The sequence below is a fragment of the Rattus norvegicus genome, chromosome 7 (genome assembly GCF_036323735.1).
Source record: "Rattus norvegicus strain BN/NHsdMcwi chromosome 7, GRCr8, whole genome shotgun sequence".
Classification (NCBI taxonomy): Eukaryota; Metazoa; Chordata; class Mammalia; order Rodentia; family Muridae; genus Rattus; species Rattus norvegicus.
Window position 1 is genome coordinate 108,188,897 of NC_086025.1, and position 27,315 is coordinate 108,216,211.

General features: G+C 50.7%; 1 protein-coding gene across 1 annotated transcript in view; it reads right to left on the minus strand.

Annotated features, from left to right (window-relative positions):
- The window catches only part of Tsnare1 (t-SNARE domain containing 1), a 181,249-nt gene that overhangs the window by 73,846 nt on the left and 80,088 nt on the right, over positions 1 to 27,315 (minus strand). The window contains 5 exon segments of the mRNA XM_063264465.1: positions 2,992 to 3,079; positions 3,773 to 23,942; positions 23,945 to 24,025; positions 24,027 to 24,302; positions 25,451 to 25,535. Of these exon segments, the coding sequence (XP_063120535.1) occupies positions 23,532 to 23,942; positions 23,945 to 24,025; positions 24,027 to 24,302; positions 25,451 to 25,535 (853 nt within the window). The 3' untranslated portion in view covers positions 2,992 to 3,079; positions 3,773 to 23,531.

Genomic DNA, 27,315 nt, shown 5'->3' on the forward strand with positions numbered 1-27,315 from the left:
ATTTATATCTTCCTTCAGCATCCCTTTGGACACTCTCCACCACAGGAGCTCTCTCTAGTATGCTTGGCATAGCTCGTGGGCGTCAGGAGCATCTCTGCCAAGCCACGAGGACTTAAACCCTTGGAAATCCAACTGAGAAGAATAATGGGCCCATTTCACAGGTCAGAAGGCTGTGGCCAAGTCCCGAGCGGCTGCTCACACAGGCGATGAGGCTAAGTCACGCCTCAATTTGCCAACAGCTCCTCACTCGATTTCTTGCATTGCCTCTGTTGAAATGTTTTCTGCCATCCTTCCAATGCCCAGGGGAATCCAGCTGCAATGCTAGTGTGTTCCAGGAGAAAAGCTCTGTGCCTTAGTGCTGTCGGCTCAGGCTCGCTGTGTGCAGCACCAGCTGGTGAGGCCGCCCTCTCGCCTTTGGCCAGGCAGAATCTGCGCCACGGAAACCAGCCGGTTCTCGGAAATCTTGATCAAGTGAGTCTGAAGTCACACCCACGCAGCCTAACACCCTTCTGAGTGGTTCTGGCTGACCAGATTCCTCCACACCCTAGCATACCGACCACTATGCCTACCCAGCACTCACGATGACAATTCTATATAAGCAGGCCGCTCGTCGGGGTGTGTACCACAGTCCCTTGGTGTACAGCCCACCCTTCGCCTAGCAGTTTTGTGAGACTTGTTTTGGTGTTAGTGTCAGGGGAAGTTATAGTTACTGGCCCGTGTGAAAACCTAAGACAAGGAGGCAGAGAGCAAAGCCCTGGCCACTCTAGTCGGTAGCCTATCGCTTGGTGGGATCGGCCTACACATTACTCTTCCAGAGAGCCCTACTGGGCTCACGTCCATGACCGTGCTTCTGGGCGGCTGCTCTAACATCTGAGGCCACACCACTCACCAAAACCTTGCTCAGAAAGGAAACGGGCCTGAGTACAAAGTCATGGTGACTCTTAGACTCCTGAGTCTGAGAACAAGGACCCCACCCTCAGGCAACGGCAAGCTCAACAGTGGCCAGTCTGCCAGGAGTTATCACTCGTGATGGCAGTGGTTTCTGCCACCTCTGCCTTCCCCAAAGACAGGATGCAGGAGCCACTCCCTCCTGCGCCCTAAAACTTTGTATGCGAGACTTGAGGTTACTGCTGAACCAAAGGAGGAGGAGCCTGGCTCTCAGTCCCTGCCCCAGTCTTGGCTGCGTTAGTCAGTGCTGGCAGCCCCATTTCTCACCTACCTGCTGTGGCCTGGCCTCACTCCTCCTCATCCTGCAGTCACGTGTGACTGTGGACATACGGGGATCACTGAGGACAAAAGGCTCAGGCCCCACTCCACAACTCAATGGCTCCTGTTTAGGTTAAGGACTGGATGCAGGAAGACCTGAGTCCATGGCCAGTTAGAGCTGCTATGTACTTGGAGGGACCCTCACCTCTGAAGAGGGAGTCAGAACAACAGTTACACTGCCAGAGGAGAGGGTCACAAAACCAGCACAGGACCTAGGGATCAATTTACCTGAGATCTGGGGGGGCTCCATGGCCTTCGCTTGGACCACACATCCTATCGAAGTATTATATCAAAGATATATGGACCCATGTCTCCGTCAGTCCACTCAACTGGACAGAATACATCACTAGCCTTTCCAGAAGATGACTGGTTTGAACTATGCCATTCTAGCGCTAGTAAAACACTTCCTGCAACATAGGGCCTGGTCATTTGGGGCCAAGCCCCTGTGTCACGTAAGAGACTCTTCATGACAGAATGTGAAGAATGAATGTGTACACAGAGGAAAACACACATGTACACAGGGATTAGAACAATGCGACAGTGACATGGGACACAGGTGTACCACTTGGTGTCACTTATGAAGAATGAACATCTCACCAAAGATTCAGAGTGAAGCACCACCTTGCCATACGAACCACTGCAGTTGTTATTCTAAAATGCTGTGCACAGCAGCTGCTGGCCACCCAATCCAAGGACAAAGAGCTTTCACAGCCGGATCTCTGGAATGTTCTAGTCACTAGACCAATGGTTCCACCTCTACAGTTCCTTCTGTTAGTTTAAGTCAATACTCGGAACTGGGATGTCTTCACCAACTGTGGCTCAGTACTAAATAGATCCACATGGAAAGCTAGCATAGTCCCAGTGCCCTCACAATGCAGCTAGACCCTGCTTGCACCAGTCCCTGCAGCCACCAGTCCATGTTCTGTCCCCATGACCCATTCTGTCTGGACATCCCCTCAGGCGCATACCCACATTTGCAAGCTCTGTCCTTATTCCAGACTGAGCCACTCCCACAAAGGCAGGTCTCCTTAGTTCACCCCCTGCTGCTGCTGCTGCTGCTGCTGCCGCCAGTCCCTGCAAGTGTGGGCCACACCAGGCTCAGCTCGACAGAACACGGGTGGCAGACATTTCCCATCAAAGGCAGATGCTTGGCATTCTAGGTTTTGCAGGCAGTCTGCCACAGATACGCAGTAGCAGAGGACAGTGGAACCAGACAGGGAGGCTGAGCATGGTAAGCTTCATGGGGCAGGCAGGGGCTAGCAGGGGCTGGCAGGGGATGGCAGGGGATGGCAGGGGATGGCAGGCAGCAGTCTATTGCTCCACAGACTGTAGACTTGGTTACAGCAGTTACTTGCATGTCCTGGGCACTCTCCTGTCTATGGGAACTCAGGAAGGGTATGGCTAACAAATGGAATGAGTGGACATGCGTGGGTGGAGGTGCTGGAAGGGACAGCAGTAGAACCATCATGGGCTCAGAGCAGTGTAACGGAGCTGCCCTCATGCCCACTGTACTGCGGGCTCCAGAAGAGCAGGGCCTCTCAGTAAGTGTGCTGACCACAGACTGAGCCCAGGATGAGCTCAGCTGTCCCGAGTGTCCCTCTGCACACATCAGTCCAGCGTCTTGCCCCTATCAGGTCTGCACCCCACCACAGGTACCAGGGCACCCTCTCCTCCTCCCTCCGGCCACCACCTTCACCAAGCCTCAAGTCCCCTAAGGAAACATACCAGGCAGAAGCCCCGCAGCTCTGACGCCTGCTTCATGGCACTGGAGCTGGCAGCCATGGTTTTGTTGGTGTCCTGTTGGACTTTATGCCTGGAGCAGAGAGGCGGGGGTTGGCAGGAAGCTCTGGGATAGCCCAGAGTGGGGGAGAACAGCAGGGAGGTTGGGGAAGGGAGATAGGGCAGAAGCGGGTGGACGGAGTGCAGGGAGATGAAGGGTGTGAGGCACCAAGGACAGCCGGGAGCAGAAAGGCAAGGCACAGGAGTGAGGGGTGCTACAGGGTGGGTGGTGAATAAACCACTGAAGGACAAAATAGCAGACAGAGGCAAGGACAGCGACCTAGAGGAACAGGCAGAGAAGGCACAAAAAGACAAGAGAGGGTGGGGAAGGTAGACGGATGGGGCATGCAGAATAGAGCGTGTAAAGCACACAGTTGGCTCTGGGAGGTGGAAGCCACTGACCCACGGCTCCAGCGCCTTCCTAGACAAATGACCAGACTTTCTGGTCCTATTGAGGCCAGTGTCTGTCATGCAGAGAGGCCCACAGTACCACTCCCCCGGCCTTGTGATAAGCTAAACCTGGCATAGTAAGGGCCTCTTCCATAAGGACTCAGGTTCTTCCAGCCAAAAGACGTACCTACAATGTCATGCAGCCCACTCTCTCCAAACACCATGAGTCCAATGCTTAGGGATGACCCTACACACCTTACCCACAGTGCCACCCAGGGCAACCCTGTCCCAGCCTGTCCCCAACACACACATAGCCCAATAGAGAAGGAGGTCTGACCTGGCAGGAACCACAGCCCTGGGTGTGGCCACCAACTGCAATGCTTTGGACCAGAGAGCAGCCTGCCTGAGACCACCGATCACTGCAGATCCAGCGAATAAGGCCCTGCCTCCCAGGGGACACAGTCCTGGCAGCCTGCATGGGAAGGGGAAACAAACAGGGAATGAGTGCAGACAAGCATAGGCTAAGGGCACTATGACAGGTTACAGAGGAGTGGGGGTTAGCAGAGGCTTTCCAGTCATATGTCACTACTGCCATGCCCCAAGGTCATCTGCTTACCTGGCCAAACTCAAAACATCAGAGCACAGACTTCCCCAGGATCATGTCACTAGCCATGCCCTACAAGAACTACCTGATGATCTCTAGACTTGACACCATCTGAATGTCAGTAGCCCATGTTCTGTCCTCAGCTGGCTCTGAACACCAAGCTAGCCTCTATGACCACCCATTTGGCAGCTCTGCCCAGATATCACATTGGTCCCCCCTTACTCACCTCAGTCTCTGCAAGCCCCATCCTTCCAGGCCCTGAAGCAAAGCTCTGCTCCATGCAGCCCTCTACACAGCGCATCAGCCAGCTCTGCTACAATGTGTTTAGGGAAATGAGTATCCCCACATTTCCCTCACCCTTCTCCCCATGTTTCTAGACTGCTATAGTGTCTTCTGGTCATCTACTGCCACTACCTTGCATGCCATCACAGGTGGGGCAGCTTGAGGCATGCCTCTTAGAGATCAATTCATACCCCTCCGGCACATAACAGCACATAACAGCAATTCAGTTTCATTCCTAGCAAAGCCAAATCCCTAACTATGACCCAGCACCACCCGGGGCACTGTTCTACAGCCCCTGGACAGCCAGGGAGGACAGCAACAGCTCAGCTGCCGTCTGATGTTCCATTTTTCAGATACAGAGCAGTGAGCAAAGCCACAGTGCAAGGGGTAGGAGCCACGCTAGCATCTTCCGGTAAGACTCTCTCTACCCTCAGATTCTGTCCTGAGCAATGGCAGAGGGGCTGCTGGTGTAGCTCTCATCTTTCTGGCATCCCCACAAGACTAGAAGCAGTCTACTTCTGTGTCCCTTCCAGGCTGTCTCTCCTCTCCATCTCTCAGAGACCGTGGTCATCTCATAACAGAAAAGCAAACCAGCCTCCTTACCCAGCCTGGCATCCTTCATGCATTAGGTCATTCTGCCGTGGCCTTGGCAGACAGCAGCTAAACAGCCAGTAAACCCAAGAAACAGCACACAGAAGGAAGAGGAATGCAAACCACCAGTAATTCCAGCAGCCAAAGAGAGCATATACAGATTCCTCCTCTACAAGGACACTCAATGGTATTGACATGCCCAACCCAGGGACCATGCACAGCTGTGGTCCAGATCAGCCCGTCTGCCGACCCATCTACCATCAGAAGCAGGAAGCAGAGCTATGAGGATATGCAGCAGAGAGAATCACAATGTAGCAGGGACAGCACAGAGCAGAAGTTAGCACTTGGGGCTCCAGTATGGAAAAGACAGGAGGACGGAATGGGTATCCTGGAAGTCCACATCAGGGCTGTGTCTTGGGTCTGTCACCTGCAGAGAGTCCGGAGGAAGCCAAAGGAAACCTCCAAGAATAAACGAGAAAAATCTCAGGTGCCACAGGGTAGCAGTGTACGAACACCAGCCATGTTTCTGAACTGTGGCCAAAACTGGAAAGTGAAATTTAAACAATGTTGTTTGTGATGGTATAGAAACCATGAGAACATTCAGGGGAATTGAACACATGTTACAGCATGAACAAGGCATGTCGCTGATAACTACAAGGAACTGCCTGAAGGGAGAACAAATAGAAGAAAACGTGGTTTTGTGAGATGGAAGGCAAGATCACTGAGATGTTAATTCTCCAAAGCCTTCACAATCAGAAGTTTTTAAAATAGAACTTAACAAGCTAATGCTGAGTTCAACTGAAACACAAAAGGTCGGGGCACCCAGAAGAGCTTCAGAACAGCCAGCAGCGGAGAGCCCACACCTGAATTCAAGAATCACTGGCCCAGGATGTACCACAGCAGCAGGCTCTGGCAGCCTTCCAAAAGGGCGCCAACATAGTCAACAGGAAGAAAACAAACAAACTTATTTAAAAAAAAACTTTTTTAATGAGCTCAGCCTTATGTCACCTCATACACAAAAATAAATTCCAAGCGTGTCAGGCCCAAATGTGAGAGCTGTAAATATGAAAACCGTAAGACTGCAAATACATGAGCCATTAATACGTCGGTGCATTACTGTAACGAAATGCCTGAGGCAGGCCACCTAATAAAGAAAAGAAATCTCAACAACATGGCCCAGGCCCTCATGAGGGCCTTCCAGGCTTCACGGCACAAGCACATGTGTACTTCTCGGGTCTCCTTTCCTAAACCATCAGAATTCTATCACGGGCCTCTGCCCTGGTGTCCTGTATTTAACCATCTCCCAAAGGCCTCCCCGTGCACCAAGGCTGGGACGAGATGTTCACCTTCCTCATGATGTCTGAGTGAGGGGTAAGGCACAAATCATGTTCACACCACAGCAGTGGATGGGACACTCTGGGGACCTCAACAACGTTAGCAATAAGATACTCTTATAAAAGACAAGCCTGGGGCAGGGACGTCTCCCCTCAGCGCCTGACACAGGACTTGCGTTGAGAACATAAGAGCTCTGACAACCGCACACTCACAAGGCAAGAACAAGTAATAACAAAGACAAGCAAGAGACTGAGATGCACCCAGAGGAGGACACACCACACAGTAGCCACCGAAATACACACAGAAGCCACCCCTGCCCACACCTGCGGCCGGCTCTGGAGAGAACACAGTCCTGTAAATGTCAGCTGCTCTGGAAAGCTGGACGGGTTCACCTCGAGTTAGCACATACCTCGTTATTTGCTCTACAATTTTGCTTAGGGAAACTCGCCCAGAAGTGAAACACACAAAACCCTGTAGAGACAGCGCAGCCTTAGCACTGGAGTGAGCCTTCGGTCCCTCTGAGGTGCTAGGGTGAAGAGAAAGAGATGAGACTCCTACTTAGCAATGGAAAGGAAAGGACTCAGCGTGGCTGCCATGCGTGAGACATGGCATGGGATACAAGGACAGCCCCCATGACTGTGCATGCATGGACTTCACACGTACATGCATGCAGTTCACAACAGACTAGAAAATGGGCATAGGTCTCAGGTGGGAAGGACCCAGAGGGAGTTTCTGAGAGGAAATAAATACTCAGCATTCACCCAGTGACTCAAGGGAATTCACGGTATCAGGCTTACTGAATGCACGCTAACCAGGGTTACGGCTATCAATGGAGGTGACCTACACTCACAGTCATACACACCACAACCCCCCCCCACACACACACATGCACAAACATGTCCCTGTGACAGTGGACATGTTGACAGAGCTTTGCCTGTCATGGACACCATTCCAAGACTAAAAGAAGACATCTAGGACCAGGTATGCCTTCTCCCACCTCAGCATGGGTAAGGACGCCAGGTGCAGTAGTTTCATCTGGCCAGGCCCTCTGACCCCTGTAAAGAGTGGCACCAAAAGTGCCTGAGGGTGGTGACAAGACCCAGGGTTACCCTACTGTCACACCAAACAAGGCCCGACACCCTAAGTGACACACCTCTGAAACACGCGTCTCCACAGACGAAGGCACAGGGCTGAGATCAGAGTATGGGCTGTAGGTGGGGCACTCACATCAGCCCTGGGTTTGTGCAGAGTCTCCCACACCCAAGAAAACACGTGGGTGCCATCCCTGCTGCGGAAAAGCTCTATTACCAGCTCTGTTCACATTCTGTAGATCGAGGAAATGTCCTCCCTCAGGGCCTGTTTTTCCATGTGGAGTGAGAAGCCCTGTCTGTATCTGTGAGCCTCTGGCCCCAAGAGTGCCTCTAAAAGTAAGTCTGTGTCTTCCCACAGCCACAGCTAAATCAACCTCAGACCATTCCCAGCAGCACCTGAGAGGACTGGCTTGCCCCTGCACCTGAGCTGTCAGGTCTCTGTGTATAGGCATGCTCCGGAGCAGGCTGAGATATGACTTTTAGGCTGTGGTCCTGATTAGTAGTTGATGGGAGAGGGCCCAGCCTACTGTGAATGGTACCCTCTCTGTGCTGGTGGTCCTGGCTTCCATAAGAATGTCAGTAAGCAGCCCCCATCCATGGCCCTTGTATCAGCTCCTGCCTCCAGGTTCCTGCCCTGTTTGAGTTCCTGTCCTGACTTCCTTCAGTGATGGACAATGATGTGGAAGTGTAAGCCAAATAAACCCTTCCTCCCCAACTTGCTTTTGGTCATGGTGCTTCATCATAGCAACAGTAATCCTAAGCCACCTGGCCACCTGTGAGCCTGACACAGAGGATCTTCTCCACTGCCTAGAGAGAGATTGGCACATATACCCTGACCCAGGCTGACCAACAGCCTGGTGTGGATCTAGTCAAGCCAATGTCAGACACAGAGAGCAGCGCCTGGCCCACTGTACTAAACACTGAGATCTGGGTTCTAGGATCACAGCGCATTCATCCAGCCAAGTACCTGGGATTCCAACAGCACCCTGGGATGACACTAGCCACCCACTACTAGACAGATATTGTCCCCGCCACCACTAAAGCCATTAAATTATTGATACAAGTTTTGTGCTTAAGTTTGGGGGCCTATGACATGGAGGCCTAGGCTGGACCCTGTGGGGCAGATATCAAAGCAGCACTGCCTGGTACAGGGTGAGGCTGAAAGGTTCAGCATGTGTGACCCAGGTGAGTCTGATCTACTCAGTGCCCGCCCCTCAGAGGTCACTCCTGCCATTGCACAACTGAAATACCATTTTTCCCCTTGAAGTGTACAGTAGATGGTGAGCTTACTCAGCTAATACACAAGGTAAGTAGGCATTGGGCTCCGCCAGCAAGACGGCTGGGTGGGTAAAAGTGCCCACTTCACAAGCCTAGGGAGCTGAGTTAGATCCCAAGAACCCTTTACAGGTTCAAAGACCAACTATACAAAGTCGTCTGAACTTCACATGTGTCCTAGGACATGCATACACAGATAGACACACACATACACACACACAAAATAATAATAATAATAATAATAATAATAATAATAATAATAATAATAATAATAATTTTAAAGTAAGAAGCTCTATCAACATAGAGAAAAGGATGTGACAATCCTGTGCTTATCTTGAAATTTTAAATGCTAATGGCATTTGTATGATATGCATTCATCGGGTGGGGTCACATAAGACCCCAGAAAGCCATGACAAGCAGATTAGGCCTGCTAATATGCAGGGAGTGTCAGGAAGCATGAGAGGGACCTGGGAGGCTACTGTTGGGCCCTCAATCTCAGGCCAGAGCTGTGGGCAATGGTCACTGTAGGCCAGACCCTGTATTTGGGAGCCTCTAGTCAATTCGGCTGGGAACCTGCTACTGTCCAAGGGGCCAAGGTCCTTTAAATGGCCACTTGCCTAACCACTGAGACAAAAAAGAGAGAGTGACATCATGATAGACAACGTACTGTCACTGAACCATGCAGAGCTCTAAGACCCTAACCATAACCCTAGTACCACATGCAGGCAGTGACACCCTCAGCTGACAGCCATCGGAAAGCACGCTGATGAGGGCACCCAGGCATTTGGACTGGGAAAGATGTTTTTATCATACTGGTCACTTCAATCTGCACAGAGGAGGCAGAGTTGTGAAGACAGCCCAGAGATGCCACATGTAAACAGCAGCCTCCAGAAAGCTCATGTGTCTAGACTCCCTAAAGTCAGATAGGTGTGTGTGTGGGGGGGGGGGTATTTGCCAGAGTTCTAAACAAGAAACCTAACTGAGGGGTGATTGCAATGTGCTCTCTGTGCCAGGGCTGGGAACTTACCAACGATGCCAAGAACAGGGCTGGTGTGAGGACAAGACGACATGGAGCAGGTTAAAAAGGGAGGGCATAAGAACCAAACACCTCAGCACAGTGGCCAGTGCGGAGCCAGCAGCCTGGAGATAGTGAGTCCTCAGATCAACCATGCCAGAGAATCTAGACAGGGAGTGGAGCCGTGCCTGCAGCACAGCCTGGGTGGGTGGGTAAAAGCATCAGGCTCCCCAGTGCCCTTCAGGACCACAAGCCCACATGTGAAGCTATGCTGCTGAGAGGCAGGCCTACACTGCCCACAAGGGGTCTCTTTCTCTACCCAACCTCAGGACTTAGCTTCACAGATAGGACCTTTCTCTTGGGACCCAGACTTCGGCCCAGTCCAGCTCACGACAGGCCAGCAGGACTTTCTTGGAAGATTGGAGTCCCATAGGGCACCACCAAACCTACAAACTTTCTCTACTCCAGCCTGTATCCATGGAGACATCTAAGTCTGCCATTGAGTCTGGGGTACAACAGAGACATGATTGAGAACATTGGTGGACACAACACAAGGTGACATGTACCCGCCCTTAGTACATCCATGCATGTGTCTCAGCAGGAGGCCACGGATGCGCTTACTCCTAAAGTCAGGAGCGGTGTGTACCTGTGTGTGCCACAGAGAGGTGAGCTATCTTGGCTTCAGGTGCTGAGCTCAGAATGACTCACCTACAAGTGTGCAAGTGTGCATGTAGCACCGTGCACAAGTGCAGAGATGTAATGGCCACACACACAGGTTGACCTGATGCTCCTGTGTGTTACTTAGTTCCCCCAAGGAATGGAGGCTCTGCTCCAAGGATATCACTGCCCAAGAGGAAAGGGTCAGGATAAGCACCCCCAGTGTGCAGTCACCATGGCAGAAATTGAGCGAAGGAGGCCTGGACAAAGGACAGTGCCAATCACCTATGTGGCCTGAACACTAGGCCACTCCCGCCCAGCACAGGCCCACCTGGACAGGCCCCAGGCCCACACACCACAAATCTAGGGAAGGCTTCCCCCCTCTCCCTGACATGGGGTTTGGCTCTCATCCCTCATACTGCCCGCCCTGAACATCAAAGGGAACCTAGGATACACTCCTTCCAAAGCCTCATGTCATCACACGGAGGATGTGGAGGAAACTGGAAGAAAAAAGAAGTGTGGGAAGGGCAGTCATGAATAGCTGATAATGGGATACAGGGTAGCCAAGGAGCTTGTCTCATGCTGGGAGACGATACCTGAAAAGTTGGGGTTAGGCTGTATGGTGGTCACAATACAGCAAGGCCTCCAGTGTCACCTCAGTGACCCAGGGCAGCTGGATGGAGAATGGGCCCAGGCCAGAATTCACCATGGGAGTGGATTTGAAAGATACTGGCCACTGAAACATGGCCCAACTCCTGGATGTCAAGAGCATCACCCTGGGTGGCTAGAGGAAGAGGGAGTGAGAAGACAGCTGATGGTGCTGCCTGCAGGATCATTACCACCAGATGCTTGGGTTGTTCTCACAGTGGGGAGCCCCAGGACAGGTGCTCTTACCATAGGGCTGCCTTCCAGTTCAGCATGCAGTCAGAGAGTCAGGAAGGGACGTCCACACCTGCCCTCCTACCACTCAGGCTGCAAAGAGAAGGGGGTCTCTGTCTTAGTTTATTTTCTGTTGTTGTAATAAAATCTCGGACGAAAGCAACTTAAGGGAGAAAGGGTGCATTGGACTCACAGTTCCAGGTCATTATCATCATGGCAGGGCGGTTACAGAAGCAGGCATTTAAGAAAACTGGTTATACTCTGTCTACATTCCAGAGCAGAGACCACTGGGTTAACACATACATGCTAGTGCTCCACTCACATTCTCCATCCTTAAAAAAAATCCAGGATATCATGGCTAGGGAATGGTGCCACCCACAGTGGGCAGGTCTTCCCACTTCAACTTAATTCAGGCAATCCTTTATTGACATTCATTCCCAAAGGCTAATCTTAACCCAGACAATCCCTCAAAGGTGTTCCCAGAAGCCTGCCTCATAGGTATCTGATTGACAATGCTAACCCACCAAAGAGAACACCTAGCTCCTGTGCCCTGCAATCCCATTACTGTGCACAGGCACAATTCTACCTCAAAGTACACATGCCAAGAACAGTGAGGACTCCGAGTAGCACTGGGGAGAAGTAAAGGCCACCCACAGGCCCAACAACAGAAAAGCTATAGCCTGGCCACACCAAGGAACCAAAGTGACAGAGGAGGGTTCTGACTGACACACATGTGTGATACACCAGCACCTGTGCTTAGCAACAAGCCAGGAGCTGCATGACTCCATCTAGACAACACTCCTAGAAATGGCAGGTCTGCAGAGTTGGAACAGATAAAGCTACAGTCAGGCTGAAGGTAAGAACAGTGGCTGGGGACCTCTCTGAGATGACAGAATATTTGGGAGTTAGAAGGTGATGAGAGTTGGCCATGCCAGTTGTGCTGGTTGGTTAAAATGACATGACAACATGACATCACTTACAGTCACCTGAGAGGTGATTCTCAGTGAGGGCCTCTCTAGCTCAGGGAGGCTGTGGGAATGTCTGTTGGGAAATGTCTTGACTGCTTTGCTCAGTGTAAAAAGACACAGCCTGAATGTGGGTGGCACCACTCCAGGTATAGGACTTCGGTATTGCCAGGAGTCTGGTCTGTGAAAGAAACACATTCTAAAAGCATCCTGACCCTTGGCACACTAAGGGTAGAAGGAAACGGTCTGTACGATGGGCACTTATAACTCAAGAAATAGAATGTACTGTGTTGAGATGCAAAGGCTTCCTCTGCTCAAGTGTATTTCTTGTCCACACTTGTCTTCATTCTCACTGGTGATCTGTTAAAAAGAAAAACCCTCTATTCCTTATAAACGTGGTTCAATGATTGCATGGTATCTACACACACAGTATCTGCACACACAGAATCTGCACACACAACACACAGAATATGCACACACAGAATATGCACACACAGTATCTGCACACATAGAATCTGCACATACAGTATCTGTGCACACAGAATCTGCACACACAGAATCTGCACACACAGTATCTGCGTACACAGTATCTGTGCACACAGTATCTGTGCACACAGTATCTGTACACACAGTATCTGTACACACAGTATCTGCACACACAGTCTCTGCACACACAGTATCTGCGCACACAGTATCTGTGCACATAGTATCTGAACACAGTGTCTGTGTATCAGTTGCTCTTAACAAAAGTTCAGCAAGAAACATATTCTAGGTCCTTGAAGTTTCGTGTATGCTCCTTGGCCCCCAGTCTCCCTGATGAAAATTCACATTCCAGATTCTGTATCCATAGCACCTCAAAGCAGGAGCAGAGAAAATTAGCTGAGCCGTAAGCATGCATACCTCCCCATCTCTTCTCTACTGTTAACTATGATGTAACTGACTGCTTCAAGTTCCTGCCACCATGGCTTTGCTGCAGCATTGACTACAACCTGACATTGTGAGTGAAAATAAAACTTTTTACCCCTAAGTTGCTTTTTTCTTGGGGGTATATTTAACAGTAACAAAAATAAAATCAGGATACCGATAAATACGCTAAAAACACTGATATATCATCAACGTGGCTGAACTGATGACTTCAGTGCTAGAAAAAATCTATACCAATTTAACAAAACCCTAAGAACACAACAGAAGCATAAAAAATTACTCTGCAGTAAGAAAAAAGTGACAAGGCCCCTTGCAATGACAATGTGCAGGCTGGGTATAGGCCTATCATGACCTGAGGAAATGACAGTGGCCAGGAGACCAGGAAGCCGGACAGACACAAGTGCCCAACAGTAAGCAGCAGGTGACACAGGAGGATGGACAGGCACGAAGTGTCCAACAGTCGGCAGCAGGTGACAGAGGAGGGTGGGCAGACATGAGTGTCCAACAGACAGAAGCAGGTGATCCGAGAGTACAGAGGAACAGGAATTTGACAGGATGCCCAGAACAGAGGCCTGGGGATTTATTTAGCTTAAAGGCTGCTTGGCTACTATGACAGGAGTTGAGTTCAATCCCGGGTACCATTAAAAAAAAAAAAAGGTAAAATTCCCAGAATGCACACTTGATCTCTGAGCAATTCATCATGTGTAAATGGGAACTCAAAAGAAAGGGCCAGGTAGCTGGCTGGGCATGATGAAAACACAACCATCTAGGTGTGAGAGGCTGCCCCTGCCACTGCTGTGGGCATAGTGACCAGCTGCATAACAATGAGAGCAAGTGGGCTCTAAGTGCACACTGTCCCCTACCCCCATGTGCTGTCCAGGCAGGGATATGTGAGACACTTGAATGATGTTCTCACAGGGACTTTAGCTGCAGGGGGGAGGCATAGCTGCCAGACGTGGAACCATCTCCTAGAGAGACCAACCCAGTGTGGACACCTTCTTTACCATGTCCGAGAGGCCTAACGCTTCAGGGAGCAGGCTCACTGGTGGGCACTCCTGGCCACCAGCCACACTACTGCTAGCCATCACCCTGCATAGCAACTGCCAAGCCTCGGGCTGTGCCCTGTTCCCCAGGCTGCCTACAGGCCCAATGAGGGTGTTGCAGCCAAGTGACGAACATTTGTTTTGAGGATGGTGCTCAGACAAAGGAGCTGGATTGGACCAGGAGTGGAGTCAGAATGTGGCAGAGAACTAGAGCCGGGCTAGCGTTGCTGCACAGGGCTGACTGCAGTACCACAGTCTGCTTTCCTCTCAGAAGGTAAGAAGGCCTGTGAGCCTTCCGTATTCACACCAGAACTGCCAAAGAGTCCTAGGGTTTGACCTCCTGCTGAGATACCGACTGTTCACAGGCTGCCCCCTTCTGCCCAGTCTATTCCAGCTGCTTCCTCTCTGTGTCAAGACGTGGGCCATCCAGTTCTTTGCCTAGTCTGGTGGCAAAAGCCCAATGCCCATGGCCCACTTAGAAAAGGCAAGGCTTTCTCTGATGGCGAAAGAAAGAGGCTGCAGGGACTCAAGCTTCTGCACGGGGAAATTACGTGGGTAGTTCTCACCATAATAGCTTGGGTTAAACTAGTTTCTCTACTTCCAGCCTCCAGAAACTACCAGGGTTTCCTCTTCCAGAACCTGAAAAAAACATCCCAGTATACCTCACTGCTCTGCTCTGCTATGCTACATGTGATGTCTCCTAACCAGCCTGCAAGGTCCCGACATGTATGCGCAGTACCAACAGAGACAAATGGCAGACCAACACTGAACTGAAGGGAAGGAGCACAGATTCTGCAGGGCCAGTTCTCTGCCAACCACTGGATGCTGGGAAGGCAGAATTGCAGCTGGGCACTGGGAAGGGGAAGGGAGGGGCCTGGCTCTTGTCCTTTGTGGCTGTCAGGTGTGATAGCCACATCCTGGCAGCACTCAGAAGCAGAAGCAAGATGGAGAGTTCCAGACCAGCCAGGGCTACATAGACACCTAGGCAAAACTAAGCAAAGCCCCACTGTTTGATGTGTAGCCTGGAGCTTGTCTGCCTCAGACTGGCCTGAGCCCCCTCCCCCCCATTGCTGTACAGTGCTGGAATTCTGAGAGGAGGAGAAAAACGAGCTGTTCACATGAGCCTGCTGAGCAAGGAGGGACTCTGGGAAGGTTCAACTGCTTCTGAGGTTTACAAAGTCAACCCTAAGAGCGATGAGGCAGAGCCGCTGCAAGCAGGGCCAGCACAGCCAGTGAGAGGGGTACACTCTGGAGCTCTGCCCCGGGCACCTGCCTCCGGCCAGACACTGATTTGTGCCTATACAAGCCAAAGCCCTGTGAAGCCGAGGAAAGAGCAACTTCAGGGGAGCAAGGATCCCAGGGAGCTGTAAGTCCACGGAGAGCTGAAATGTGTGTATGAAAGGAATGCAGGTCAGTGGCAATGGCCTGAGTCCAGTCCTCAGCACCAGGGAGGGGTGAGGCAGCGAGAATACTGCAAGTAACTGCCCACAGCTAGGGAGCAATTGTGGCGTAAAATAAGAGGGCTAGTGGGCAGGAAAAATAACAGGAGAAACTAAACCAAAAGAAAAAAGACCAAGGAAAGTGAAAAGAGGTCCAGGATCCCTGGCCATACCCCAAAGTCCAGGGCACACATGGAAAGAGGGGTGCATAAACACATAAGCAAGCAATCAAAAGAGACTTCAAAAGCATCTAAATTCTACAAAACTATAAACTGCAGCAACTAAATGTCAATAAACCCCAAGCAATGAGCCACATCTGAGGCAAGAAGCCACTGGAAAGCAGACAGCGTCCAAGGGCAGAGGAGGACCTCCCCTCTCCCCGAGCACACAGGGCCTAGGGTGGGTCGGAGGGAGATGGTGAAGTATAGCACCTTTAAATACAGAAAGAAGAAGACCTTCCAGCTGAACTCTATACTCACTGCAAGTATATCTCAAAAATAGATGTGGAGTAGATATTTATTTTCTACAAATAAAGAGTGAGAGCCTGTTCCCACCAAATGTGCACCACAGAATGTGTTGAAGTAAGTTATTCAGGTCAGAAGCACCAAGCAAAGGAAATCTCAGTCTAAATAAAGAGCTGAAGAGAGCCGGGATGGTGTAGAGGGAGAGGGATTTAAACAGGCCTCTTCTCACGTCTGTGTATCTAAAGGAAAATTGACTGTTAAGTAAAATCAGTAATAACATGCCGTTAATGATAGCTGTTAGCATACTGGGGGGGGGGGACGAACAAAATACTTATGAATGAACAAGGGCAGTAAGAACTATGCAGGCAGAGGGTTGTAGGTTTCAAGGCAGGCCTAAGAGATAAAGATACACACTGTGAACTAGAAAGCAACCACTAAGATGGTCAGTAGAAATTGTTACTAAGCCCTAACAATGGTAAAAAAAAAAAAAAAAAAATGGATACTAATCAGTTGTTCAATTGCTCCAAGAAAAGGAGGGTCCGGAAAAGAAAAACAACTGTAGAAAAATACTGAAAATACATTTCAAAAATACTGAAAATACATTTCAAAAATAGGCGCCAAGTAGATATTTATTTCCTACAAATAAAAGGAGAGAGCCTGTTCCAACCAAACGCTGGAAAGCATGCATCAAGTGGGCAGAGTGGAGGAAACCTCTGGCATTTGCAGCATGGATGAAAGGCTGGACAGGAGGAGGCCAGGCCAGCCACACCTCGCCAGGGCGGAGTCTGAATGTAAACTTTCATTATGTACTGAAATTAAATAAAATGATTCATTCTTAAGCTGCACATTTTAAATGTCCCTGTACTACTTCCTAGTAGAGAAGGTGGGACAGGAAGCTTTCCAGTTTCCACAGGCTGCGTCCAACAGCACCAACTCACTCACAGAGCAGAGGCTGCCAACTGAGGTGGCGAGAAGCAAGAACTCACACAGAATATGCATAAATCTACTACAGAACAGATATGGCTAGGTAAGAGGGATGGAAAATACACCGTGGGCAAACTGACAGCAGACAGCAGAATTCAGAACCAATACAACCAGGGACAAGAGAAGGACGATTGCACAAGGTTAAATGGCAAATGGGACACACTCAATAACCCAGCTTGAGCATACATGAAGGCAAACGGACAAGGCTGGGAAGGGACACTGCAAACCCACAACCAAAGGTTAAGTCACAGCGGACAACAGAGCAAGCGGGCAGAAGTCAGTGAGGAGACAGAGACCTGAACACAGCACCAGTCAATGCCACAGAAGCTAAGCCCATGCTCCTGACAGAACATGAGGATGCTCATCCAGATGTGTCACGTTTCAGACCATAAACCAAGTCTCTATGTGTTTATGACAGCAGTTACCATACAAAATACACATTCTCTGAACAGAAGAGACCTAAAAATTAACAGCACAAAGACGCCTGTGGATATACGTAGGTACCTGAAATTAGGCAGCACGCTCTCAATAAGTAAGGGAGATAAGAAATTATAAGGAAAATCCAAAAATATTAACTGCGTAAACTGGGAATGACATGTTTAATGTATACAAGTAAAACAACACATAAAGGAAAACTTATATTAACAAACAGTTATCAGAAAAGAAGAATCATCTCAGATGATGACCTAAAAAATAACAAAAGGATATCTGACCCAAAGGAAACAGAAGGGAGAACACAAAGATGGCGAGATTTAAAAAAAAAAAAAAAAAAAAAGTCAACCAATATTAGAGAAAAGTCAATGCGACCAGAGCCTGCTTCTTAGAAACAGTGAGATTGATAACTTTACATTAGTTGCATTAACTCCAATTCTATCTTAGATTATCTAAAACAATAAAGTTATACCGGACAATCAAAACAAAAGAGTAAGCCTGGGTGCCGTGGCACACACCCGGAACCCTGGGATCCCAGCACCTGCAAGGCAAACAGTCAAAGATCACCATTAAGTTCCAGGTCAGCATGCTCTACATAACAAGCTGGATGTCAGCCAGGACTCCACACACACACACACACACACACACACACACACACACACACACACACGGGGTGGGGGTACAAACACAGACCAGCAACACTAGCCATGGAGGAGGAGACACCACTGCAGATCCCATAGGCAGGAGGAGGACACACAGTGTCCCACTGTTCTGACAGTTTAGTTGAAATGGGTAAGGCCTTTAAAAATCAGGTCACTTGAGAAGCAGCGGTCACCGTGGGCACCACTGCAGCCTGAAGGAGAATGAAGTACAGTTCAGTGTCTCCCAGTGGAAACTCCAGACTCAGAAGGCTTCCCTGGCAAATTCTGCCAAATATTTACAGGAAAGATCACATGGATTCTACATAAACTCCTCAGAAAATGGAGGGATCGTTTCCCAACTTGTTCCAAGACACATTTTACAGTCAAACACCCACTGAACTGAAGGAGACAAGAGCTAAGTGATCCACGGAGAGGGAAACACCTCTCATCCACCAAGGCCTCAAATTCCCACACACAGAGAGCACCATGAGTCACAGACATACATGTTGGAGCCCCAACATCTGTAGTGAAGTAAGAAGACGATACTCTAACCTACCCTGTGCTGGTCAACGTCTTCTCGGGCAGAACAACAAACAGAAAAGTCATCAAAGAAATGGTCCAAACAACAAAGGGCATGACCTTCAAAAAAAGTCATAGTTAAGTAAAACAAGCCATAGTCTACAAGAAAATATTCAATTACAGGCATCTGACAAAGCTCTTGTGTACAGAAGAGGCAAACTCACAACATGACAACCCAAGAGAACACCAACAATGGAGCTAAACAGGCGGACACAGAGAGAGTACAGACGGCCAATGCCCGTGAGCTCTCAGTAACTGGAGGGTGCAGACTAAAAGCCACGTGCAATGAGTAAAACCCGAGCAGTCGACATGGGCCTGTGAGGGTGGAGAGCCAATGAGCACCTGATACTCAGAGGCTTTCACAAAACACCATTACTTTCAAAGTCTCCCCGAGGACATAACCAGCAGCTCCTCCCTTAGGCATCGACCCTCCTGGAAAAAGTAGGATCTGCATATCCCCTGGGGCAGCCAGAAGGGAGGAAGACAACCAAGGGCCTGGTCCAGTACCACCGGCCCTGGGAGGCCAGAAGAGAGACACCCAAGGGCCTACTGCAGGTGCCACTGCAATGGCCGGATGTGTGATGGAATGTGTGATGGGAAAGATGGAGCATGTGACAAACGGGTAGAAGAGAAAGTGAATCTGAGGGTTCCTACACTGTGGAGAAAGGCAGAACTGGCTGTGAGAAGCAGGCAGCTATGAGGAGGCCATGGTGAGGTTCTGGCCTGGGCTGCCACCAAAGGCCGTGTCTGGGTCCATGGTCCTGATGCAGCTGGGGTCTGTGTCAATGAATGTGGCCTGTGCTGACACTGGACACCCTGTAGATATCTGAGAGCTGTGCTGTCAAGTGGGGACATGCTAATCTGAATGGGCTGCTCTGCCACCTGAGGCCATGGGGACATCCAGGCCCAGGCTGCTGCCGGGGCCACATCTATGTATGTATGTAGGCCTTTGGCAGCCAGGGTCGGTGTTGACGTCCCAGCCCCTGTTACTACCAAGGGCCATGCAGATGTCCCCAGTCTAGACTGCTGTCTGAGGCACCGTACTGAGATGGTACCGCCCATTGATGGCCATCACATTTGGGAGAGCTGGCCTGCCCCTCACCTGGAGAGCACAGTAGAACTGGCGGTGATGGCAGGAGAGTGGGGGAGTCAGCTTTCAGGGCATGAACATGGGAGAGCTGAACCCCACCCTAGTCAGCTATGGGGTGGCTTGGGTAAAAGATGGCTTCCCCATCCTGGCCCCTCACTGCCTGGGGCAGGTGGGAGAGGTAGCCCTGAGGTCATGAGAACTGGAAAACTTGGGACAGTGGGCCCTGCACCTCACCTGAGCAGCACAGCCGTGCTAACCAAGGTGGCTGGCAGGGGTATGGGTGAGCTGGCCCTGTGGGTGTGAGCGAAGGAGAGCTAGCCCTGCCCCTTGCTGTACCATTGGGTGAGCTAGCTGGGGCATTATAGGAGAGCTTGCCCTGGTGAGGTGAACACTGGTGAACTGGCACACTGACCAACTCAGCTATCACCCGGACACAAATCCAGGGCTTTGAGTTGGCCCACCCCATCTACCCTATCTATAAACTGCTGGAGCAGGTGAAAGGGTCTGTACTGCAGATTGAAAGCTGCAGGATCTCCAAGACACTGGGCAACAACAGGATATCCCTGTGAGGACCCAATATTGATAGTGTAGCAGAAGATAGAAGCCTGGAAAGGCACCAATGACTCACTGTAATGAACATTTGCAAGTAAAGAAGGGTGGACAAAAACAGTATACTGTGTGACACACTGTATCACACTACAGCTTCCATGACAGGGTTTTTTTTTTTTCATTCTATCTTCTTTTCCTTTAAGAGGGAGGTTGTGAGGGTAGAGGGCAGATACAAAGGGACATTGCTCCGATGAAACAGCTTGACCAAAGCAACTTGGGGAGGAGAGGATCTATTTGGCTTACACATCCACGTCACTGTTCATCACTGAAGGAAGTCAGGACAGGATTCAAACAGGGCAAGATCCTGGAGGCAGGAGCTGATGCAGAGTCCATGGAGGGGCGCTGCTTATTGGGTTTCTCCCTCTGGCTTGCTTAGAACCCAGGGCCACCAGCTGGGGGTGACATCACCACAATGGGCTGGGCCCCCCCCCCATCATTCACTAACTAAGAAAATACCCTACAGGCTTGCCTGCAGCCTGATCTCAAGAGGTTCCCTCCTCTCAGATGACTTTAGTTTAAGTCAAGTAGACATAAAACTATCCAGCAAACCCTCACAAGTTTTGCAACAGTGTACATCATGGTCCACCTGCAGCAGGAAAGGGATACAGATTGACAACACATGGCAACCCAGCATCCCGAAGACTGCCCCCACCCCTGCTGCTGAATGCAGCTCTTCTCCTATCCATGTTTCAAGGCAAACCCAAGGCCTTGGTGAACAGCTATGGGAGGCTCTCCCCAGAGGACAAAGTCCGACCTCCAAAAGGCATAAAAAACTTCACTAAAGATTGGCACCAAAGGTTGTTCCTGGCTCTCAGTGGTACTTGCCCAGGTGATTGCTGGCATGGCCTCTATGTAAGCAAGAAGAGGGAAGATTCCTAGTGAGAGCCAAGCTGAGAAGCCTCATACACATGCATCGCAGGTGAAAAACTATCATGGATCCCTGAGGAGGAAGGGTAGTACTCAAAGGCTCCTGGACAAGACTCGGGAGTCTATGCAATCAAGAACTGATCCAAGGGAGATCTGCTAAGAAGAAAAGCCAAAAATGAGAATGCCACGGGGTAGGGTCTCAGGCTACATGGAATCATGCACTGACATGAGACTGGGTGCCTCACTAGCCAGAAGTACCAAACGCTGTCCTTCCAAGCTCTGTTTTTCCCTGTGATCTAACACACCATTGCACCCTGACATTTATGTCTCTAGCAGGCATGATGAGAGCCTGGCCCCCGAAGCATGCTAAACTGAGATCCAAAGAAGGCTGGGGACAGCTTACCAAGTAGAACAAGCACTGAGACTGGTGAGGTGGCATGAGTCAGCTTACGCCACAGGAGTGCCAGGGCATGTGACCAGTACCAGGCCCAGGCTGTGGCCAGGTTAGGACTAAGCCTGTGCTCAGGCTTGGCACAATGCACCCCAGGAAAGCAGACAGCTCTTAGGGAAGATGTGGGCAAGAAGGTGCAGGGATAACACTGAGATCAAGCAAACTCTCAAGTCTAGAAGGAAGGAGACTGAGTCGAGTCAGCGTGAGGAAGGCGCCACCACAGAGCTTGTGGCACACTGATTCCTAAGACCAGGGTAGACAAATCTCCATCCATAGTGGAGACGAGTAAAGCTCCAAGCTGCAGAGAAGACTCGGTGGGAATGCAGTATTCAGAGAAACTACCAGGGGCAAAGACAAGGCAGATAGACCTCGGGCTATCAAGGGCTAGATCAGAGGATGGGACTATCACCAGCTACCAAGGGTACAGAGTACCTGGGGATCATGGGGCTGCACTGGACTTAGATGGAGTAACAGACATGCAAAGGAAAAGAAATGCTGAAAACCATGAAACTTGCATTTGGAGAAGAGGGAGAGGGCTGGAGGGGTAGCCCAGGGTACAGCAGGTGCCTAGCATGTGCAGGACTGGAGGGAAGAAAAGTGGGGGAGCGGGGATAAAATGGCGAATTTCAACACGAGTGTTATCTCAATAAAGGAATGCTGTAAGGAGCTAGAGACACAGATCTGTGGGTAAAGCACTCACTGTGCAATCACAAGGGCTGTGAGCTCCAGTCCCAAAACCACATAAAAGGCCAGGTACAGAGGGGCACTTGTGATCCAAGCACTGGGGAAGTAGAGACAGATGGGTTCACTGACCAGCTGGCCAGCCTAATCGCAAGCTCCAGGCCAAATGAGAGTCCTTGTTTCAAAAACCAAGGTGACTGGCTCCTGAGGAACGCCACCCTAGGTTGACCTCATACCTCCACGTGCACATGAACACACAAACACACACACACACACACACACACACACACACACACACACAGAAAAAGAGAGGCAGGGAAGGAGAAAAGAAGTGGTAGGGAAGAGAGGGGGGAGGAGGGAGGGGAGAAGGGAGAAAGGGAGGGAATATAAAACAGTCTGCTACAGTACTTGCAAAGGAGCCAGTCTCAAGTTCTGCCCAGACCCCCTTTCAAATACTGCCAGATTTGCTACAACCACAGGCATGGGATATCTCAGTCTTCTCTGAGCTTCTCTGAGCAGCCGGTGGGAGCGTAAATCTGAGCAGGTATCCTAAGCTAGCCCTGAGCTCTGGGAACCAGTCTAGCTGTGAGCTGTCACGCACACCTGCAGCCGGAACCTCACACAGGGATCTGACCTCCTGCCCAGCTCACCTACTGATGACAGCTCTGGCACCATTCATTCCACACATCAGCCTGGCTCCCCCAGTGCCTGCGCCCCACACCTAATATGCTCCTGGGCTTTGAGTCTGCACTAACCTCTGTTGGCCTCCTCAACCTGTCAGGTGCCGAACAGAGCCCAGGCTGAAAGACTAAGACTGGCTCCAGGTAGACTCCACCTTCCAGGTCCCAGTTGAACTCACCCAATGCTGTAGTGCTGGATCTGCCAGTAAGGACATCTTTGTTGGGGATGATAAGCCAGAAAAACCAGAACAGTATCTCTCACACCTGATCCTCCCGTTCCTGGCGGCTGCAGAGAAAGGGTCACTAGAACCCAGGAGTTTGGGCCAGCCTGCAGCACGCAGTGAGGCCTCATCTCTTTTTTTAAAAAGAAACCCACAGCATAGCATGTTTCACACCACAGCAAGTTATTGAGCATTCCTGGAACAGTATCGGCACCTCAGACGGGGCTGTGCCTTAGCTACGTGCCAGCGTGTAACTTATATCATAGTCCGAGTGACTGAGATCCTAGCAAGCCTGTCTCAGCTCAGTTCTGCCCAGACCTGGGTCAGGAAGAGCTGAAAGCTAGCCAGGCGGTCACAAGTGTCACAGATCTTGAAAGTATTGTGAGCAGATGGATGGGCCGGTGAGAGAGTGACTGGAGCAGAAAATGGCGGAATAAGAACGTTCCAGATGGTTACAGTGGTAGTGGGGACAATGAGGAGACAGAGCAAGAACAGGTCACCTAGAAGGAAGGTACAGCAAGGCAGTGAAGGTGGGGCCACCTTTCTACAGGACAGAAGTGGTGGCCCGGTAGGCAAGCTGCTTGTGGGCAGTCGCAGGCTGAAACCCTCAGGGAGCACGGCCTGGCACAGAAGGATCTTAACTACCACCTGCTCCATGGGTGTGAGCGCCAGGGCCTGCAGCTTACCAGAGCCAGGGCTGTAGCCAGAGCCTGAGCTGAGGCACTTTTCTGGAGTTCACCCGGTTTGTGCCACACAACAGCAAACGGGTCTACCCACGTGTGCTTCAGGTCCCACCACACCTTGGTGGCAGTAATCCAGTGCATTCAGTGCCTGTAGGATCCGGCTCCATATGTGGTACCTGTGGGTGGGCTCAGCCTTCAGCAGCTCTGGCTCAGACAGCAGCTGGTGACGCTTGATGGCTGTGGACACCAGCACCTTAGTCTTCTGAAGGCAGAGGTTGGGCTTCCTCTTTTCTGCACGAGTGGTGCTAGATCCTACCGTCCATCCATGGAGCCCAGTGGCAGAGTCTTTTTTTGGGCTCATGGAAGGCAAGTTGAGCTCTAGTATCTAGCTGCCTTCAGGGGAGCCCCCTGGCCTGGAAAGACACCAAAATGTGGGTGTTTGTGGCCTGAGAAGTGGGGAGCTCATGGAGAGCCTCTTCTGCATCTTCTAGGTCAGGACACAATTACCCATTCATGCTCACAACACCTCCCCACCCCTGTCTAGGGAGCTGGGTATAAGACCTTCTAGCTAAGTGACACAAGATGCTTTACTTCTAAGCCATGGTGTTGAGTTGTCACTGTTCCAGCCTGCCCTTCATAGTGACCATCGGAGTAGACTGCCAGGGACAGACCTGCCGTCCTACAAGGGCTGCCTGCTGCATGTCCAGTATCTGTTGGGCAGTGCTGTGGTTCCTCTCTGGCTCTTAGGTGCAGGGCAGACAGCTGGGGGGACACTGTGATTGCAGCACACCACAGCTCACTGCTACTCAGGACCCATAGCCTGCCCACTCACAGAACGTGGGTCCAGGCTGGACTCGCTGTTGCCCCATAGTAGCTTCCTCTCTAACGACACACCATGTCTTTCTGGAGGCAGGGGATCTGCTACCAAGGGATGGCTTGGAAGAGACAAAGGTTTCCCAAAGGCAGGAGTAGAGTCCTCCCATGCCCAAACTGAAAGACCCCTGAGTAAAGCAGAGGTACCTTGGAGCCCCACTGGGAAGAAGCCTGCCCTTCCTGTGGGTCAGTGTCCCTGGGGCACCTAGACCAGCCTTCTTTAGTAGGAAGGATGCCCAACCAGACCACCTCTACAGGTCTCACTGCACCTGTACCTCCTCAATCACACAGCAACAACCAAGCCCCCTCACTAGCCCACGCTACAGGTTCTGGAGTGAAAGAGCCCGGGCATGTACCAGGACCAACTCCTACAGGAAGCCCTCCCTGACCACCCTGCCTCCCATCCTTACTAGGCTCAAAGCTAGCACTGAGTCCAGAATGTCCCATGCTCCAGACTATTCTGTAAACCACAATTCTTCTGAAAGCTGGCCCCAGGCTATATAAAGACCCTTAGATGCAGCCAAGGACAAAGCTTGGGACAGGTGCCACCAGTCTGACAAAAACAGAGAAATTGAGAAGAGTATCCAATGGTAACCCATACCACCACAACACCCCAGCACAGACTTACACATTCTATAGATCCATGCTCTAAAACCTCACTTTTCCAAACAGCAGGGGTGAGGAGCGCCAGTGAAGAGGAGCGGCCACTCTCCCCAGCTCCAGTCCCAGTAGGCCCAACACAGATCTGAGCCACATAGAGAATACATCTTAATTTCCATGTACTGTAATGACGTTTGTAGACGTAGGCACTGGTGCTCTTGGGTCCTCAAATATACCTGGTTTAGCTTTACCTTCTCTAAACCAGAGACCTGCCTTTCAGTCCATTCCAGCTAACAGGAGTGGTGCATGCTGGAACAAAGCCACTTCGTTTTGACTACAAGCACCTGTCTTCAGCCTGCTGTCTGGGGGGGGTGCCACTTGAGAACTGGGGGTGGGCATGGAGAGAGGATGCTGAGGTAATACGTGACTGTGCATGAAGGGACCGCAGTGTCAGCCCGGAACGGAGCTGCTTTCCCTTCCAGAGCCATGCATATATTCTCGCCTTCTTGCCTAGAAGGCCTTCCCAGCTGTAGGGCCAGTCCTACAGGTGCCTCCCCAGGCCACCCAGGACAGAAGGTAGCCCAGGAAGGCAGGCCCAGGAACACCCGATCCCCAGCAACCCCGACATGAGAACTTCCAACTCTGCATGGCAGGCGCTTGCTGAAGGAATCCCGGCCAGGCTCGTTTGCTTTAAAATCACTTTTAAAAGACATCTGAGAAGACAAACACTCTTAGAAATGATGAAATCCACTTCAAAATAATTCCCGGGTCAAAGAGGAAAAGCACAATGGGAATCAAGAAATATCTATTACTGAACAAAGATGCAGTATGTTACCTGTTTTTAAAATGTGTGATATCCAACTAAAGCAGAGAGTCTTTGAAAATTTATAGCTTTAAACACTTTTCTTAATGGAGTGAACAAAAAGCAAGCATTGAATATGCATAAGGCAGACACATCCAATCTGAGAGTCCGGAGACAAAGAGCAGCAGGAGGAGGGAAGGTTAAGAAACATAAGCTGAGACCAACAAAAACGTCAGCTCCAACTCAGGAAGAAAGCTGGGAGAAGCAGTGACCTTGGAAGGCAACAGTAACAAGCACACAGTCCCAGGGCTGGAGGAAAGAGGCTGAAACCCTATGTGGACCATGTTCTAGCAACAACAGAACACCAGCAGAAGACCCGTTCTCCGCAGCCCAGGCCGCTGCTGCTCAGAGGAGAGCAATCACCCAGCCCTGCAAGGCCTCAGGGATGGGGTCTGCCCGGTCCCACCTTTAGGTGAAACCAAGATGCCCAGAGGCACAGCAGAGGCACCGGGGTCAGAACAGGGCTATACACTTGCTCTCTGCAGTGCTGACCTCTGGACACTGGCAAGGAGAGGCACAGTGTACAATTTTTACTTCAATAAACCTGAATGGGTGAAACAGACACATTTCAAAACTGCCCCAAGAAGGAACAAAAATACAAAAATGGCTTTTCGCAGCTTGGAAGACTGACTGAAGTCAAAATGCTCCCATATACAAAACCATTATGCAGCAAAATCTCAGGAAGGTTCAAGGACCACGCATCTGTTCCTTTACAAATTCAGAGGAGAGACAGTCCCCAACAGGTGTCTGTGCTACAATAGTGACATGTCTATAAGAAAATATGACATGTCTCATGGGGCCCTTATAGCTGAAACACGTAGCCATGGTAGAGCTTTACCCATGTACTTGGTATTTTGAATGATGGCTTTTCCTAGGCTGCTAATGTGTGGCACAATCCCCTGGTAGCACGCACCGGGTGGCTCCAGCATGCCTCGCCAGGGCAACTGGCGGAGCCAATGTCTGTAACTTTGCACTCCTCCAGGTCTACACAAGCGAGGTGTGCACAGGACAGATGGGCACAGTGTTAGCTTACACACATCTACTGTCCGGTGAGGACTCGGGG